The 17516-nt window shown below is 40.9% G+C and overlaps 2 protein-coding genes across 2 annotated transcripts in view; one reads left to right on the top strand and one right to left on the bottom strand.

The window, feature by feature from the left end:
• Positions 1-17516, top strand: part of tpt1 (tumor protein, translationally-controlled 1) — a 1004241-nt gene that overhangs the window by 198604 nt on the left and 788121 nt on the right. The window lies entirely within an intron of this gene.
• Positions 12480-17516, bottom strand: part of gpalpp1 (GPALPP motifs containing 1) — a 26781-nt gene continuing 21744 nt past the window's right edge. The window contains exons 7-8 of the mRNA XM_028799671.2: positions 15441-15542; positions 12480-13158 (exon numbers count right to left, since the gene is read on the bottom strand). Of these exons, the coding sequence (XP_028655504.1) occupies positions 12940-13158; positions 15441-15542 (321 nt within the window). The 3' untranslated portion in view covers positions 12480-12939. The remainder of the gene's footprint in view (positions 13159-15440; positions 15543-17516) is intronic.

The raw sequence follows: 17516 nt of genomic DNA, 5'->3' as shown, positions 1-17516 counted from the left end.
AGAAAAAAGAAATTCTCTCATAAACCATATATAGGGTGGTCCAGATCTAACAATGCAACTTTTAATGCAATGCAATGCAATAATTGCATAATGAGTTCTGGACCACCCTGTATGTTTCTCTCATATGTGTGCCATAATAATTGGCATTCCAAAAAAGTAACAAGAGTAAAATCTAATTGAAGTATATTTCCATTCATATTTTATGTTTTTAAAATCATCTAAGTGATTGATAATAATTAATAACATTTATATTTACAGGAACCACCCACCTGGATGATGCAAAAACAGTCATTCTTCTTCCAGTATGCTCACCACTCATTAGCTATTGGGTGGTGAAGGGGTGTGAGAGATAGCCAATTAGAGACAGGGAATAATTAGGGAGTTAGTAATGGGTAATTTAGCCAGGAGATCAGAATAAATCTTCCTCTTTACAAAAAAGGCCCTTGGACCTTTGATGACCATAGACAGCCAAGACCTCAGTTTGATGTCTCATCTGAAAGAAGGTGCCATATTTACAACACAGTGTCCCTGTCACTGCACTGGGGCATTGGCATCTACACACAGCCCACAGGGCAAGTGACCCTGTTGGCCTCACTAACACCTCTTTCAGCAGCAACCCTAGCTTTTCCTAGATGTTCTCCCATCCAAGTACTGACTGAGCCCAAACATGCTTAGCTTCAGGTGGATAACATGTTCCGAAGCACAGGTGCTTTTGCTTCTGACTTAAGTGGTCAGCACCGATTACCACGTAAATCCATCCTATGTCTTTAACCATTGCTATGTGTATTAGTGTTACTATAGTATAGAGTATAGAATTAGTATGGTTTTATTACTGGTAGTATATACACATTTCTCATATACAGTATTTTAAAACCCAAGTCTCTGAAAAGGTTTCATACAAATAATTCAGTCCTCTATTTTATGAATGCACTTGATCAATTAAAGAATTGTGAGGCCCTCTAGGCCCTCTGCTGTTGTTGCTAGAGATGGGCTGCTAGATTCTGCCTTGTTGCCTCCATGTCAATCTTTCAACACACTGCTTCACTATTTTCCTTGCTCCTTAAATGAGTCTGGCTGCAGACATCCACTCTAATGAGCGCCATTCATGCCAGTGCATCACTTGTACTGAGTGCTTCAACCTTTAATTGACACTATGTTTGAAACTAATCATTTGCTCCTAGAACATCCATCTATCCATCCATTCTCTTCCGCTTATCCGAGGTCGGGTCACGGGGGCAGCAGCTTGAGCAGAGATGCCCAGACTTCCCTCTCCCCGGCCACTTCTTTTAGCTCTTCCGGGGGAATCCCAAGGCGTTCCCAGGCCAGTCGAGAGACATAGCCCCTCTAGCATGTCCTGGGTCTTCCCCTAGGCCTCCTCCCGGTTAGACGTGGAGGCGTCCAGGAGGCATCCTGATCAGATGCCCGAGCCACCTCATCTGACTCCTTTCAATGCGGAGGAGCAGCGGCTCTACTCTGAGCCCCTCCCGGATGACTGAGCTTCTCACCCTATCTTTAAGGGAAAGCCCAGACACCCTATGGAGGAAACTCATTTCAGCCGCTTGTATTCGCGATCTCGTTCTTTCAGTTACTACCCATTGCTCATGACCATAGGTGAGGGTAGGAACATAGATTGACTGGTAAACTGAGAGCTGAGCCTTGCGGCTCAGCTCCTTTTTCACCAAGACGGACAGATGCAGAGCCCGCATTACTGCGGATGCCGCACCAATCCGCCTGTCGATTTCACGCTCCATTCTTCCCTCACTCATGAACAAGGTCCCGAGATATTTGAACTCCTCCACTTCGGACAGGATCTCGCTACCAACCCTGAAAGGGCGCTCCACCCTTTTCCGGCAGAGGACCATGGTCTCGGATTTGGAGGTGCTGATTCCCATCCCAGCCGCTTCACACTCAGCTGCGAACCGATCCAGAGAGAGCTGAAGATCATGGCTTGATGAAGCAAACAGGACATCATCTGCAAAAAGCAGTGACCCAATCCTGAGTCCACCAAACTGGACCCCTTCAACGCCCTGGCTGCGCCTAGAAATTCTGTCCATCACTGGAAACGGTTTCGACTTACTGCCGGCAATGCGGACCAATCTCTGGCACCGATCATACAGGGACCAAACAGCCCTTATCAGGGGGTCCGGTACCCCATACTCTCGGAGTACCCCCCACAGGATTCCCCAAGGGACACGGTCGAATGCCTTTTCCAAGTCCACAAAACACATGTAGACTGGTTGGGCGAACTCCCATGCACCCTCCAGGACTCTGCTAAGGGTGTAGAGCTGGTCCACTGTTCCGCGACCAGGACAAAAACCACACTGTTCCTCCTGAATCCGAGCTTGACTATCCGACAGACCCTCCTCTCCAGAACCCCCGAATAGACTTTTCCAGGGATGCTGAGGAGTGTGATCCCTCTGTAGTTGGAACACACCCCCTTGGTCCCCTTTCTTAAAGAGGGGGACCACCACCCCAGTCTGCCAATCCAGAGGCACTGTCCCTGATGTCCATGCGATGTTGCAGAGACATGTCAACCAAGACAGCCCTACAACATCCAGAGCCTTGAGGAACTCCGGGCTTATCTCATCCACCCCTGGGGCCCTGCCACCAAGGAGTTTTTTGACCACCTCGGTGACCTCAGTCCCAGAGATGGGGGAGCCCACCTCCGAGTCCCCAGGCTCTGCTTCCTCATTGGAAGGCATGTTAGTGGGATTGATGAGGTCTTCGAAGTACTTCCCCCACCGACCCACAACGTCCCGAGTCGAGGTCAGCAGTGCACCATCCCCACCATATACAGTGTTGACACTGCACTGCTTCCCCCTCCTGAGACGCCGGACGGTGGACCAGAATCTCCTCGAAGCCGTCCGAAAGTCGTTCTCCATGGCCTCCCCAAACTCCTCCCACACCCGAGTTTTTGCCTCAGCAACCACCAAAGCCGCATTCCGCTTGGCCTGCCAGTACCTATCAGCTGCCTCCAGAGTCCCACAGGACAAAAAGGTCCTGTAGGGCTCCTTCTTCAGCCTGATGGCATCCCTCACCGCCGGTGTCCACCAACGGGTTCGGGGATTGCCGCCACAACAGGCACCGACCACCTTACGGCCACAGCTCCGGTCAGCCACCTCAATAATAGAGGCACAGAACATGGCCCATTTGGACTCAATGTCCTCCACCTCCCTCGGGATGTGGTCGAAGTTCTGCCGGAGGTGGGAGTTGAAGCTACTTTTGACAGGGGGCTCTGCCAGATGTTCCCAGCAGACCCTCACAACACGTTTGGGCCTACCAGGCCTGACCGGCATCCTTCCCCACCATCGAAGCCAACTCACCACCAGGTGGTGATAAGTTGACAGCTCCGCCCCTCTCTTCACCCGAGTGTCCAAGACATGTGGCCGCAAGTCTGACGACACAACCACAAAGTCGATCATCGAACTGAGGCCTAGGGTGTCCTGGTGCCAAGTGCACATATGAACACCCCTATGCTTGAACATGGTGTTTGTTATGGACAATCCATGATGAGCACAGAAGTCCAATAACAAAACACCACTCGGGTTCAGATCGGGGGGGGGCCATTCCTCCCAATCACGCCCTTCCAGGTCTCACTGTCATTGCCCACGTGAGCATTGAAGTCTCCCAGCAGTACGAGGGAGTCCCCAGAAGGTATGCCCTCTAGCACCCCCTCCAGGGACTCCAAAAAGGGTGGGTACTCCGAACTGCTGTTCAGTGCATACGCACAAACAACAGTTAGAACCCGTCCCCCCATCCGAAGGCGGTGGGAGGCTACCCTCTCGTCCACCGGAGTAAACCCCAATGAACAGGCTCCAAGTCGGGGGGCAATAAGTATGCCCACACCCGCTCGGCGCCTCTCACAGGGGGCAACTCCAGAGTTGTAGAGAGTCCAGCCCCTCTCAAGGAGATTGGTTCCAGAGTCCAAGGTGTGCGCCGAGGTGAGCCTGACTATATCTAGCCGGAACCTCTTGACCTCGTGCACTAGCTCAGGCTCTTTCCCTTTCAGAGAGGTGACATTCCACGTCCCAAGAGCCAGCTTCTGTAGCTGAGGATCGGATCACCAAGGTCCCCTCCTTCGGCCACCACCCAACTCATACTGCACCCGACCTCCTTGGCCCCTCCCATAGGTGGTGAGCCCATGGGAAGGGGGACCCATGTTGCCTCTTCGGTCTGTGCCCAGCCGAGCCCCGGCCCCTGAGGGGGGCCCCGGTGACCCGCGTACGGGCAAGGGCAAACGCCGTCCAAAGTTTTCATTCATCATAGAAGGTTTGTTTAACTGCTCTTTGTCTCATCCCTCACCTAGGACCAGTTTGCCTTGGGTGGCCCTACCAGGGGCATAAAGCCCCGGACAACATAGCTCCTAGGATCACTGGGACACGCAAACCCCTCCACCACGATAAGGTGGCGATTAAAGGAGGGGTAGCTCCTAGAACAGAATGATTAAATATTAAGTAAATTATACTTCATCTCTGCTTTGCCACTTGAGGTTTATTTATCCGTCTTTGCAGATGGAGATTAATCCTACTCTATTAGTTTGCATTGAATCCATCCCAGTCCCATCAATACACTACTGGATCCAGGAAAAAAAATTATTGGGTCTGGCAATTCCAAACACATCAGTCCCTTAAATCCCTGTGTTGGTAAAGCTTTAAGAATAATGAAATCTGGCATCATGGTATTTTATGGGAGTGTCTTGATTAAGATGCCCTTTTAGGAAAGAATAGAACCTTGATTTCCACAGCTCACCTGTGAAAGACTAAACCAACTATTTGTCATTGCTTGGATATCAGAGAGGTTGTTGAAGTGTCCTAAGAATTTATGACAATTATTTGGATTGAGAGAAGGCTTGTGACTGCATTTCCCATTTAAGTCACTGCTGAATGCAATTCAGTTACCTTTTCATACTTGTAAAGCCAAATTTTCACAATGAATATGTATCGTCTTTGGTCCTGTTTGGGACATTTATAAAGAAATATCAAAGTACATCCAAGGTTTGGGGAATATCTATTTTGGGAATCTGAGAATAGCACAATTTGTATTTGGGAACAATTGTTTACTTTAACTGACTCCAGCAGTCACTAGATTAGTTCACAGTCAAATGTGACATGGTGTGGATAAAAAATAAGCATCACAAAGTCTGCAGTCCTCTCCTAAATGAATGGTTTGTTGCCTATAAGTGGGGGCTGGATACTTGTCAGGGCACTGCTGCCTCAAAGGGAGATGTTTAAGTGTCTCAATGTCTTCTTCACAAAAAAAACTAAAGATGATCAAAAGAATGACCAACATATTGGCACAGTTGCAGCAACACTGCAGTATTATGCCAGACAGTGATGGAAAAACAGGAGCTTGTCATAGCTTTTGATTTACTGGACCATCTGTGTTTCATCCTTACTTGTTGCCATGTGCTTTTGGAAGAGAATGGAATAATATGATTATAGATACAGGGAGACATAATGAGGTTATTTTGCAGAGAAGTTACACTCACTCTGTGATAGGATGAGGAGCTCAAAGCCTAATAAGTCCTCTATACTGCCTTTTCGTCTAGACAATTGTATGTCATTGTTTGTTCTCTTTTATCTTTGTGGATATGCCACTGATATCCCCAGATTCATTACTTCTTACCTCTTACCAGCTGAAACATCTCTAATTCTGCATGTTTCCTGGTAAACTCCTTTTCATATCATGGCTCAAAACATAAGAACCTGTAACTGGAGATATCTAGTTGACTACCTTTTTCAAAAATCTGAGGCATCTTGAGCTACTCTCCTAGAACTATTATGGTTCAACAGTAATATGTTAATGAGAACTGGATTAACTACTGTATTGTTTTGAAACTTTCTTTAATATAGCTGCTTTATAGCACCCTACATGTACAGCCTTCTCTTCATGTGGACAACTGCTTTAGGCAAAGTGACTTACTAGCTCAGCACAAGCAGACCAAATGATTAAGCTACTCCTGTGCTGGTCACCAAAGCAAAGTGCCTGCTCACCACACTTCTTTTTATTGGAGGTATCAGGAGGTCTTGACTGGTGGCTTGTTTAACCAGTACTAGTTCACATGGTTCTAATTTGGTTGGCTTGCCGTAGAAGTTCCTATTTTATTCATTGTGTTTAGTTCATAATTCAATATTGTGAGCTTTGAACATTTATTCTCCATATATTATACAGTATTTATATGTCCATACAACTATATCTGTTCAGTATTTTAAATATGGGATGTTTGCTGATTCATTCATTCTCTTATCTTTCTCCTCCACCCATTATGTTTTTACCCAGATGGGTTGCAGTTAGGACTATATTCTCCTTGTCTCTATTCATTAGTCAGTTTCTGACATTTACAGTATCTTGACCCAGGTTCAGCTGTGACAAAAGCTTAATAAATAATGGATCTCAAAATACAATTCAGTAGGATTAGACTAGAGTAGAGTAGAGTAGAACTAGAGTAGAACCTAGGGTAGCCAGGTCAGGTAACTAGTAAGATTGGTCCCTTTATGAATATCTTTAGTTCTGTTAACCAAGCTTCTGATAATAAGGTAATAATGTATGGTATAATTGTGTTGTTGCTCTGTTTAAGGTGAAGGTTTAGGGGCCTCATGTATAAATGGTGCATACGCACAAAAATATTATGTACACCCATTTCCATGCACACTTTGAGATATATAAAAGCTAAACTTGGTGTAAAGTCATGCACATTTTCTTGGCAGCTTCACATTGTACGTACACAAGTTTCTGCTCAGTTTTGCAAACGGGTGGCACCCAATGTCAAAGCAGTGCTACCGTTTCTATGTCATTCCCTTTCTTTTTGAGATTTGCATCCATGACATGGAATTTATAAAATACATCGAAATTAAAATGTACATATCGTTTAGAAATTTAATTCACTTGATTGTAATCATTCTGTAACAATATAATGGTGCATGGAATGCCAAACTATTCCAACTACCACAGCTGCTTAGTGTTGTTAGAAGACGTCACAAATGAAAGAACTGGAAGAAAACACATATTTATAGTTGATAATGACTGGCTTCTAAGTCGATGTCGATTTCTAAGAGCTATCCTCTTGAAGGTATGTGCTGAACTGGTGCCGGCTCTACAAAGGCAGACTTTGAGGAATTGTGCTCTATGTGCTCCTTTACAAGTTCTGTCCACCCTCGGGATTTATAATGAGATTTATAAAGGGAAACTGTATGCAACTTTGCTTATACACAGTTTTATTCATCTAAATTTTTGTACATATGCACATTTCCAGTTTTGTCCGTATGCCATGTTTGAGTGTGAATTCTACGAAAAGTGTAATACATAAGGGCCAAGGTCTTTTTATTGTCACATGTACAACATACAGCAAAATCCTTACTTACAGCACAAATTTAGATCTAGTATTAATAATAATCACAGTAAATCATAAAATTATGTACATTAGTACCAAAGATGTGGTATTTAATATGCTGAGTTAGTTGCAGACAGTTTATCACAAATGACAAATGAGCAGCCTTATTATTACCTATTAGGGATGGGAATTGATAAGATTTTCACGATTCTGATTCCATTTTCGATTCTATTTAACAATTCGATTCTTTATCAATTCTCCTATCGATTCTTATTTTTAAAAAAGGAGAACACACAGGTCGATTAGCTTAGAACTTTGTTTTATATCTTATCTTTGAACAAGATAGAAATTTAGGAGTAGCATGACCTTACAAACCCAACAGTGAGATCGAACTTTGTTTTATATCTTATCTTTGAACAAGATAGAAATTTAGGAGTAGCATGACCTTACAAACCCAACAGTGAGATCTTAAGAGATCCACAGCCTACGGCTCCTCGATGGGGTGCCATGGGGTCCTCAGAAAAGAATTTGTAAATGTAAAATAATAATAAAATAAATATTCTTCTGTAGCAATAACAAAGTATAGCATAAATTATTCTGTGGCAATTACACAAGAATGTCCAGTAACATTTACACTCTCCTCTTTAAAAGTATATATGAGCTGAGCACTCAAAAATAAAACTACATCAGCCAGCAACAAATACAATCAACTCAAGTCCAATGGAACTGTGCACTGTGCAATTCTGCAACCATCAACTATTTTGACAGCTACATCCATGTTGGCCGCAATATCAACAGTGGCTGCCACAACCTTGTCTTTGATACCATACTCCTCCAAGATCTCATCAATTTCCTCTGCTACAGCTGTCCCTGTCTGTGCCTGGTACACTGGTTTGGCTTTGAGGACTTTTTCTTGAGCCTGGCCATTCCTGACATAATGCAGCGTTACTGTGAGGTAATGATCTTGACTAAAACTTGTCCATCCATCTGCAGTGACGGCTGCCTTCATCACATGTTTCAGCTCAGAAATCAGATTTGCCTTTTCGACCGCATACCAAACAGGGATCAAGTGGTTGGTTAAACTGTCTCTGTTTGGGGCTTTGTACTTAGGGTTCAGAGTCTTTGTCATTTCTCTTAAAAGATATATAAATGGAAACAGATGAAACATCTGGTAAGAGGAGAACATGCAACTTTGACATTCCCTGACTTAGCCTACAATTAAACACATTCACTTACCGAAAATCGGGGGCATCTACTGTGGCAAATGGGGGCAAGCCTTTTACCACAAACTTAGTCACTGCTCGGTGACATTCGTCTATCCTGGCCTGTGTCATTTTACTTTTCCCCGCCTCTGTGAAAGGAGAAGCTACCGGTAGACTGCAGCGAGAACTGCCAGCATCTGTCTCTCTCGTCATGGTCATCTAAATGCAATGCACAGTAATAGCAGGTTTTGCAATAAGGCAAATCGCGCTAACATAATATGCAAAGTTAGTTGATTAGTTACCTGCCGTATTAACGGGAGAGGACGTGCAAACGTTACCGCTGCTGCTGGGTTGAGATTCACTAGTCTGGAGCGGATCAAAAATACGACATTCATTTAAGGTTATCGCGTGTTTTGCGAGCAAATGCTTTTGCATATTCGTAGTGTTTCCTCCCTTTGATGAAATATCTACTTTGCAAGTATTGCAAGTTGCCCTGTTGTCATCCTTTCTCGTAAAGTATAACCAAACTTTTGACCGTTTGTGCCGCTTAGGCGCCATGTTTCCTGCTGGGTAAATGACGCTACGCAACGTGGTGACGTCATTCGAGGCGACTGGAATCGATAGGGGAATCATTTGCAAAAATGGCAAACAATTCCAAGGAATTGAAACAGTGGGAAACAGTTCTCAACAAGAACCGGTTTTCGATTCCCATCCCTATTACCTATGGGTAGAAATTGTTCTTAAAACTCACCATTCAGGTGTTAATAGTTCTGTAGTGACTGCCTGATGAGAAGAGGGAGAAAAGTAACCATGCAGGATGACCTGGGTCCTTTATAATTTGTTTGCGTTTTCCAGATAGTGATTGGCAAGTATGTTCTGCATAGATTGTATCCATATCTTAATCTGTGCTGTTTTCACCACCCTCTGCAAAGCCTTGTGGTCCTTAGCTGAACAGCAATCATACCAGCACACCATGCAGCCTGTCAGGATGAACTCTACAGTACTTTTATAAAAAGTGATGAGGGCTGCTGGAGACATTTGGGCCTTCCTCAGATGTCTGAGAAAGTATACAGTCAAAGATAGGCCTTTTTGATGACTGCTGTAGTGTTCTCTATCTACCTAAGATGGTGATAGTAACTTCCTGAAATTTAAAGTGGTTAACTATTTCCATAACTTCACCCCAAATGTAAATGGGGTGTATTATACCTGCTGCTTCACAAAAATCAATGAGCATCTCCTTAGTCTTGCTGACAATCAAAGACACCACTCTGACAGGGGCCTAATCTCCTCTGCTGCTGCTGAAGAATGTGAATTTCCCATTGGGATTAATAAAGTATCTATCTATCTATCTATCTATCTATCTATCTATCTATCTATCTATCTATCTATCTAGATCTCCTCTCTCACCATTGTCTGTGATTAAGCCTTAGATGGAGGCATGATTGGTAAACTTTATAATGGTATTGGAATTATACCTTGCCATATAGTCAATGGGTGAACAGATAGAAGAGCAGGGGGCTCACAACACTGTTGTGAGAAATGCCAATGTCCAGAAAGCATCAAAGATCCAACTGTACAGGGCAGCACTGTGACCCAGGTCAAGGAGCTTGGTGATCAGTCTGGATGAGTTGGTTTACATTTTATACTTGTAATGGCTTGGATAAGCACCTCCTCCTCACTACTCAGAACCCAATAAGCAAGACCGAAAATATATGGATAGGTGTTTTAAATATTGAGGCAAATTTGAACCAAACCCTCTAATGGAAAGCTTGCACAACAATTTGTAAACCATACTACTCAATGAATAGCAGGGTGCTTTTCATATTAAATCGATTAAAGGTCTGAAAGATAAATTAATTCAGATATCAGAAAACAAGTATAAAGAATACATGTCATATCAGGTTTCATTATGGTAATCCAATATATTACTGAGTGCATTAGAGCTCATCCTTTTACTTGCCTGCAAGATTCCGTTTTTCCTAAATTCTTTCCTTTTTTTTTTAAACACATAGATTAATAAGTACAATCTATTTTGCAATTAAATACAGGTGCTGGTCATAAAATTAGAACATCATGACACAGTTGATTTATTTCAGTAATTCCATTCAAAAAGTGAAACTTGTATAGTAGATTTATTCATTACACACAGACTGATGTATTTCAAATGATTATTTCTTTGTTGATGATTATAACTGACAACTAATGAAAGTCCCAAATTCAGTATCTCGGAAAATTAGAATATTGTGAAAAGGTTCAATATTGAAGACACCTGGTGCCACACTCTAATCAGCTAATTAACTCAAAACACCTGCAAAAGCCTTTAAATGGTCTCTCAGTCTAGTTCTGTAGGCTACACAATCATGGGGAAGACTGCTGACTTGACAGTTGTCCAAAAGATGACCATTGACACCTTGTACAAGGAGGGCAAGACACAAAAGGTCATTGCTAAAGAGGCTGGCTGTTCACAGAGCTCTGTGTCCAAGCACATTAATAGAGAGGCGAAGGGAAGGACAAGATGTGGTAGAAAAAAGTGTACAAGCAATAGGGATAACCGCACCCTGGAGAGGACTGTGAAACAAAACCCATTCAAAAATGTGGGGGAGATTCACAAAGAGTGGACTGCAGCTGGAGTCAGTGCTTCAAGAACCACCACGCACAGACGTATGCAAGACATGGGTTTCAGCTGTCGCATTCCTTGTGTCAAGCCACTCTTGAATAAGAGACAGCATCAGAAGCGTCTCGCCTGGGCTAAAGACAAAAAGGACTGGACTGCTGTCGAGTGGTCCAAAGTTATGTTCTCTGATGAAAGTAAATTTTGCATTTCCTTTGGAAATCAAGGTCCCAGAGTCTGGAGGAAGAGAGGAGAGGCACAGAATCCACGTTGCGTGAGGTCCAGTGTAAAGTTTCCACAGTCAGTGATGGTTTGGGGTGCCATGTCATCTGCTGGTGTTGGTCCATTGTGTTTTCTGAGGTCCAAGGTCAACGCAGCCGTCTACCAGGAAGTTTTAGAGCACTTCATGCTTCCTGCTGCTGACGAACTTTATGGAGATGCAGATTTCATTTTCCAACAGGACCTGGCACCTGCACACAGTGCCAAAGCTACCAGTACCTGGTTTAAGGACCATGGTATCCCTGTTCTTGATTGGCCAGCAAACTCGCCTGACCTTAACCCAATTGAAAATCTATGGGGTAGTGTGAAGAGGAAGATGCAATACGCCAGACCCAACAATTCAGAAGAGCTGAAGGCCACTATCAGAGCAACATGGGCTCTCATAACACCTGAGCAGTGCCACAGACTGATCGACTCCATGCCACGCCGCATTGCTGCAGTAATCCAGGCCAAAGGAGCCCCAACTAAATATTGAGTGCTGTACATGCTCATACTTTTCATGTTCATACCTTTCAGTTGGCCAACATTTCTAAAAATCCTTTTTTTGCATTGGTCTTAATTGATATTCTAATTTTCCGAGATACTGAATTTGGGACTTTCATTAGTTGTCAGTTATAATCATCAACATTAAAAGAAATAAACTTTTGAAATACATCAGTCTGTGTGTGATGAATGAATCTAATATACAAGTTTCACTTTTTGAATGGAATTACTGAAATAAATCAACTTTGTCATGATATTCTAATTTTATGACCAGCACCTGTATAGTATATCATTTTCTAAGATACCAGCTTTTATAATTCTGAAACATACACCTGTTTTTATAATTAATATATAAAATTCCTGCTCTGCTGCCTGTTTCACACAGTAACTGATACTGTTTTTCCTATTATAATATGATTCCAGTCAGATGGCTGGCCACAAATGATTAATTCGCTAAAATATTTATCTTATACTTTCACAGAATTAGCCATATATTACAATGTGATATTAAACATGAAATATGTAAAGCATTACTTGTGAACTTATTTTTTTTTATTAAGAATGAATAAAAAACTCCAGCAAACAGAACTTTTATTTACAATAACAAAAAGCTGTGCTCTTAATATTTATGCCAAGTAAAAATACTTAAAATGGCAGAACACATATGAAAGATCACACGAACATCACACAAAAGATTTATTAAAATGCACAATCTGCTCGCATTATTTTACAGGATTTTTTTTCTTAGAAGAAATGTTGATTTTTAATGATAGCTGCCCATTTCTACTTAATCAGGCTTTTATTTTTATATTTTCCAATGAAATTTCCTCAAAGGTTTTCAAATTAATTCTTTGTAATCATAATTTGTTTTAGCAGAAAAAAGAACTGTGTGAAGCTCTGATTTTCTTGTGAAAGAATAACTTATTTCATTCAGTCATTTCTGGGTGTAATTACATCAAAATGTAATTTGCTTTCCAGCAAGAGGTATTTCAGACTTTAATATAAGCATATGATTGTCGCTTTCCATGATGTTTCTATAAGAACATGCTATTTTTACTATGGGAAAAACGAGTATTGAGTTCTTGTGACTTTTTGATAATTGCTTTCTTTTGAGCTTCATCAAATCTGTTGACTTGAAGGTCCTGATCTCGATCAAATGGTCTTCTCTCTGTGGGCATTCCTGCCTCTGCTTCTGACTTTTTCTTCAACTTCTTTGCATGCATGTCAATTAGGGCCTCTGATCTTTTGGATTTCTAATTTAAAAACATTGAAGGAGATGAATAATAACAAAGGTATGTTAGTTCACCTTTTCATCCTGCAATTTACTTCATTAGTTCGCAAAAGAATGGCTATTGGAGTCCTCAGAGGAAATTAAAACATACAGTAAATGCATTTAAAGGAATAGCAAAAGGCATATAAAGTATTAATTAAATTTAAATGTATAACACCTTGACAATAATTTTAGAAAGATAATTTAACAGAGTGAATGTATAGTATACTTAATTGCAATATAAGATGCAATTACTAGAAATGTTTACAAAAAAAATATTTTTCATACAAAAAAGGGAACAATCATAATATGCAATTTCAAACCAAGTTAAAAATAGTGTACAGAATACAAAGATGAAGATTAGAATTCCAATAATCAACTGTAAAATGTAATAAAATTCAAAGATCTGCTTTAGTTTATGTGACAAAAGCTTATGACCCTTCAAAGGAGACTATGAACAGGCATACTTGACTATACAAATTAAGATTCTCATTTTTCTTATGTGCACCTTGACAATTTCCATAATGCACAGATGAACAGTAAGAAATATGAAGATAAAAATATTACAATGCCCATAAAATGCCAGGAGTGACTCTATTCCGTTGGGCCCTTGAGCAAGGCACTTAACCTGCAATCACTCCGTCCTGGGTATGATGTTAATCTGCATCCTGTCCTGCAAGCAGGTAAAACCTGGGAGTTGGTGGCAGGATTGGCACTCCAGCCACTGTAAAAAATCTCGCACGCTTCAGTGTGGTGCTAAGGTGTCACCCGTTGCACGGATGCACTCGGATCTCAATCTTGGTGGTTTGTCGTGTGGTGGGTGCGGCAATGCTCTGTAATCGGAGCAAACTCCCAACCTCACTCTCTCTTTGTTATTACTCAGTTTTGATGGCCTTTGTATTGCTCTATGTCACCAGTTGGTGGTGTTTATATTCATCCTGTGTATCATGAAAATTTTTAGGGTTCACATAAAAATGAGAATCTTATTTGTACAGTCAAGTAAACCAGGTCATTGTTTCCTCTGATGAGTCACAGGACCTTTAGTTCAGGTCATGTGAAAAGCTTATACTGTCCTTTATGCTTTGTTATGAAAATTTCTCCTCCTAAAATCCAGACTTCTGATGGCAAATACGGTAATGGAAGTCTTGTATAATAAGGAAATATCACACATTATTATATAATGTTATACACAATGTTGTTTGCATGCTGCAAACGCTAAGGTTCATTTGATTACTGTAATTAACACTCCTGAGGTTTGTAAGCGTTGCGATCTCAATAGTGGTAATCTCATTTCATTACTTCCTATTCTTTGCATTAGGGACTAACTTATAAGAATTTTCTAGAATGAAACTCATGATATTTGTGCATCTGATACTAATCAAATACTGTATGTAGCTATAAGACATATTTATATATATATATATTTATATATATATATATATATATATATATATATATATATATATATATATATATATATATTGTCGTACACGGCTGGGCGTCAGACCCGGCCAGGACGCCTGGAAGGACTTGGTGCTGGCATATTTGTCCTCCGGGCCACGAAGGGGCAACCGCCCTGGAGTAGAAGAGGCCCACGGAAGGGGAGCAGGGAGGCTCAAGACCATTGGGGCCTCTGGTTACCGCCAGGGGGCACCCCGAGCCTCATGGAGCCCGGGACTTATTCACTTCCGCCACACCCATGGAGGACGATCCTTCCAGGGTCACCCGGAGTGCTTCCGAGTGCTCTCCTGATGCTTCCGCCACACCAGGACGTGACGTCATGGAGAGCACCTGGAGCTCATCCGCGTGAGGATAAAGGGGCCTCCCTCCTGTCATTGAGCTGGAGTCAGGAGCAGGAGCAGGATGAAGCTCCTGGAGAGAGAAGACAGGTGGCCCAGGGACGAGGAGAGAGAAGGCCCAGGAGAAAGGTGACTGGGGCCGAAGACATTGTTGTTGTGCAGGACTGAGTAGTGTGTTGTGGGAAGACAAAATAAAAAGGTATTTTGATAAAGATGTGGTCTCCGACTGGTGGTGTCTGGGCAAATATCACAATATTTTATATTATATATATATATATATATATATATATATATATATATATATATATATATATATATGTAGTATAACTGTTGGATGAACATAACATGTAAGGTCAGTTATGGCAACTCAATTAAACAATTCACAAAGCTAAGAGTAATATTTATTTTTTTATTTATTTAGTATTAAGCCTATAACAGCAAAATAAAAGATTAAAAGGAAACCTACATTATATATCTCAACTTCCTCTGCTAATTTTCTGTCTCTTTCTGAAGGTGCGGAACAGTCATCTTTTGAAGCTCTTGATGGAATTTTTCCTTCTAATAATTCCTGGTTAAAAAAAGAGATATCACTGTTAATTTGAACAGTTTGAAAATATTTTTACACATGCCAGTGTTTCAATATATTTATTACCACATTTATCATTTTTTTCAAAATATACTTGTGATTACCCGGTAGAAGCAGAAATAAATACTACTCTTATGAGACACAAGTGTAACATACAGCACCTATTTCGTGTTAATCAATAACCATTCCTTGTCTTACATTCTTGACCTGTTGTATTATCATCAATCTGTTGTGATTTTCAAATGACATTTATATATTTGATTAAGTAACAATTTTGAAAAGTAGTTTAACCAATTATTTCACCTCAGATTTAACGAATGTTCTTTACTGACTTACAGATGAAGGCCATTTACAGTATGTAGATAAGCTAAGTTATATAAAGCTATTAACTAGTGTGGGAGATCTCAGTGTCACTCCACAGCCAAGATGCCAGAACTATGAAGAGACCTGTTCAATTTACAAACAAAGTTCATAAACTGGTGAAAGTAAATACAAATCAATTTTTCTCTTTGTGGTCAAGATGTGGTGGTAATACATTATTTTTCAACAAAAAACACTTGCTGCAATAAACCAAATAATATAGTTTATTCATAGCACAAGGACAAAAGAACATGGCTGAAATATTTGCAAGTATACAGGAGTGGACAAAAGTAGGTTTACCTATACATTTGTGAGTACACGAAGCTGGCAACTTGAACACTTACAAGATTGTACCTAAATGCACTGTGTAACTAACATTTTTTGAGTTCATAAAGTTAATAAAGCTATTGTAATAATCATAACCTGCATGTCTTTTCCATACAAACAACTGTAAACCTACTTTTGCCCACCTCTGTATACAGACAAAGGTCAAGAATGAACAAAACCAAACATTAATCCATATTAGTCTGGTTTGATCTTATGAATTCTTTTTCTGTAATTCTTACCTAAAGAATTACGCATTAGTATTATTTGTTCAGGACCAACTTTTAAATTGTTGTCACCATTTTGGTCTTTCAGCCAGCTAGATGGATTAGTTCTTAACTAGTTATATACTTTCTCTGCAACTGTGTTTTGATTTCTTCACAGCTTGCCTATATTTATTAGGCTTACCAGGCAGTTGGGGTCCTGCTACAAAACAGAAAAAGGAATGAACAGACAGCTAGTGCTTCCAATGGGTAAATAGGGATGGCGTGGACTTTTCTCTTTTCATAGGTTTTGTTGAATGAAGTAGCATAACATTTCATAAAGGAGCATAAGTTTTTTTGTAACACTTAAAAAAGCACTTTTACAAAGACAGTTTAAGTGAAAACTTTTGTGTTGTGGCATTGTAAGTCTACAGTCTAGTTTTAACAATATTGCTGTGTAGGATGTTGTTTAACTGTACATGTTTTTGCTGTTAAGTGATAAGAACCGGTTTAAATCAATCGTATAAGTATAGTTGCTACTACAAAGCATGTGAACTGTTCATGGCTTCATAAGCTATTTCTAAGTTATATAAGAATTCTGTGCTGTTTCTAAGTTAAACAAGAATGCCACATTATAGCATCTTGGTTCTGATATCAGAAGTATGAGCTCCGAAAGTTGATTTCAGAAACAGTATTTTTAGTTCTATGAACTCCGGATAAAGGCAAAGTTGCCTTAGACACATCATCATCCCTATGCATAGCTGTTTAAGACTAGACAAATTAGATGATCAAAAAAAGAGTGGGGTGGGTGTCAAAATAAAAGTGAAAAATGTTTAAGTCAACGCCAATCTACAAGACAAACACTTTCTGGACATCATACACATATTGAATGTGCTGCTGATCTTCATCTGCTTACAGAACTTCAGGACAATCCAGGTCATGTGGTGTGAACTGCCACATTCCGTTTGCATTTGTTTATGGTGTTAGCTATCTAAATAATCTTTAAAGATTTAAGCTTATTAATTCTGCTTTCCTGCCTGCACAGTTGTGTTATTCTACTGCCATGGGT

This window comes from Erpetoichthys calabaricus, chromosome 4, assembly GCF_900747795.2.
Source record: "Erpetoichthys calabaricus chromosome 4, fErpCal1.3, whole genome shotgun sequence".
Taxonomy (NCBI): Eukaryota; Metazoa; Chordata; class Cladistia; order Polypteriformes; family Polypteridae; genus Erpetoichthys; species Erpetoichthys calabaricus.
The sequence above is the reverse complement of the archived record's forward strand: the minus strand, read 5'-3'. Positions and strand labels throughout refer to the sequence as shown.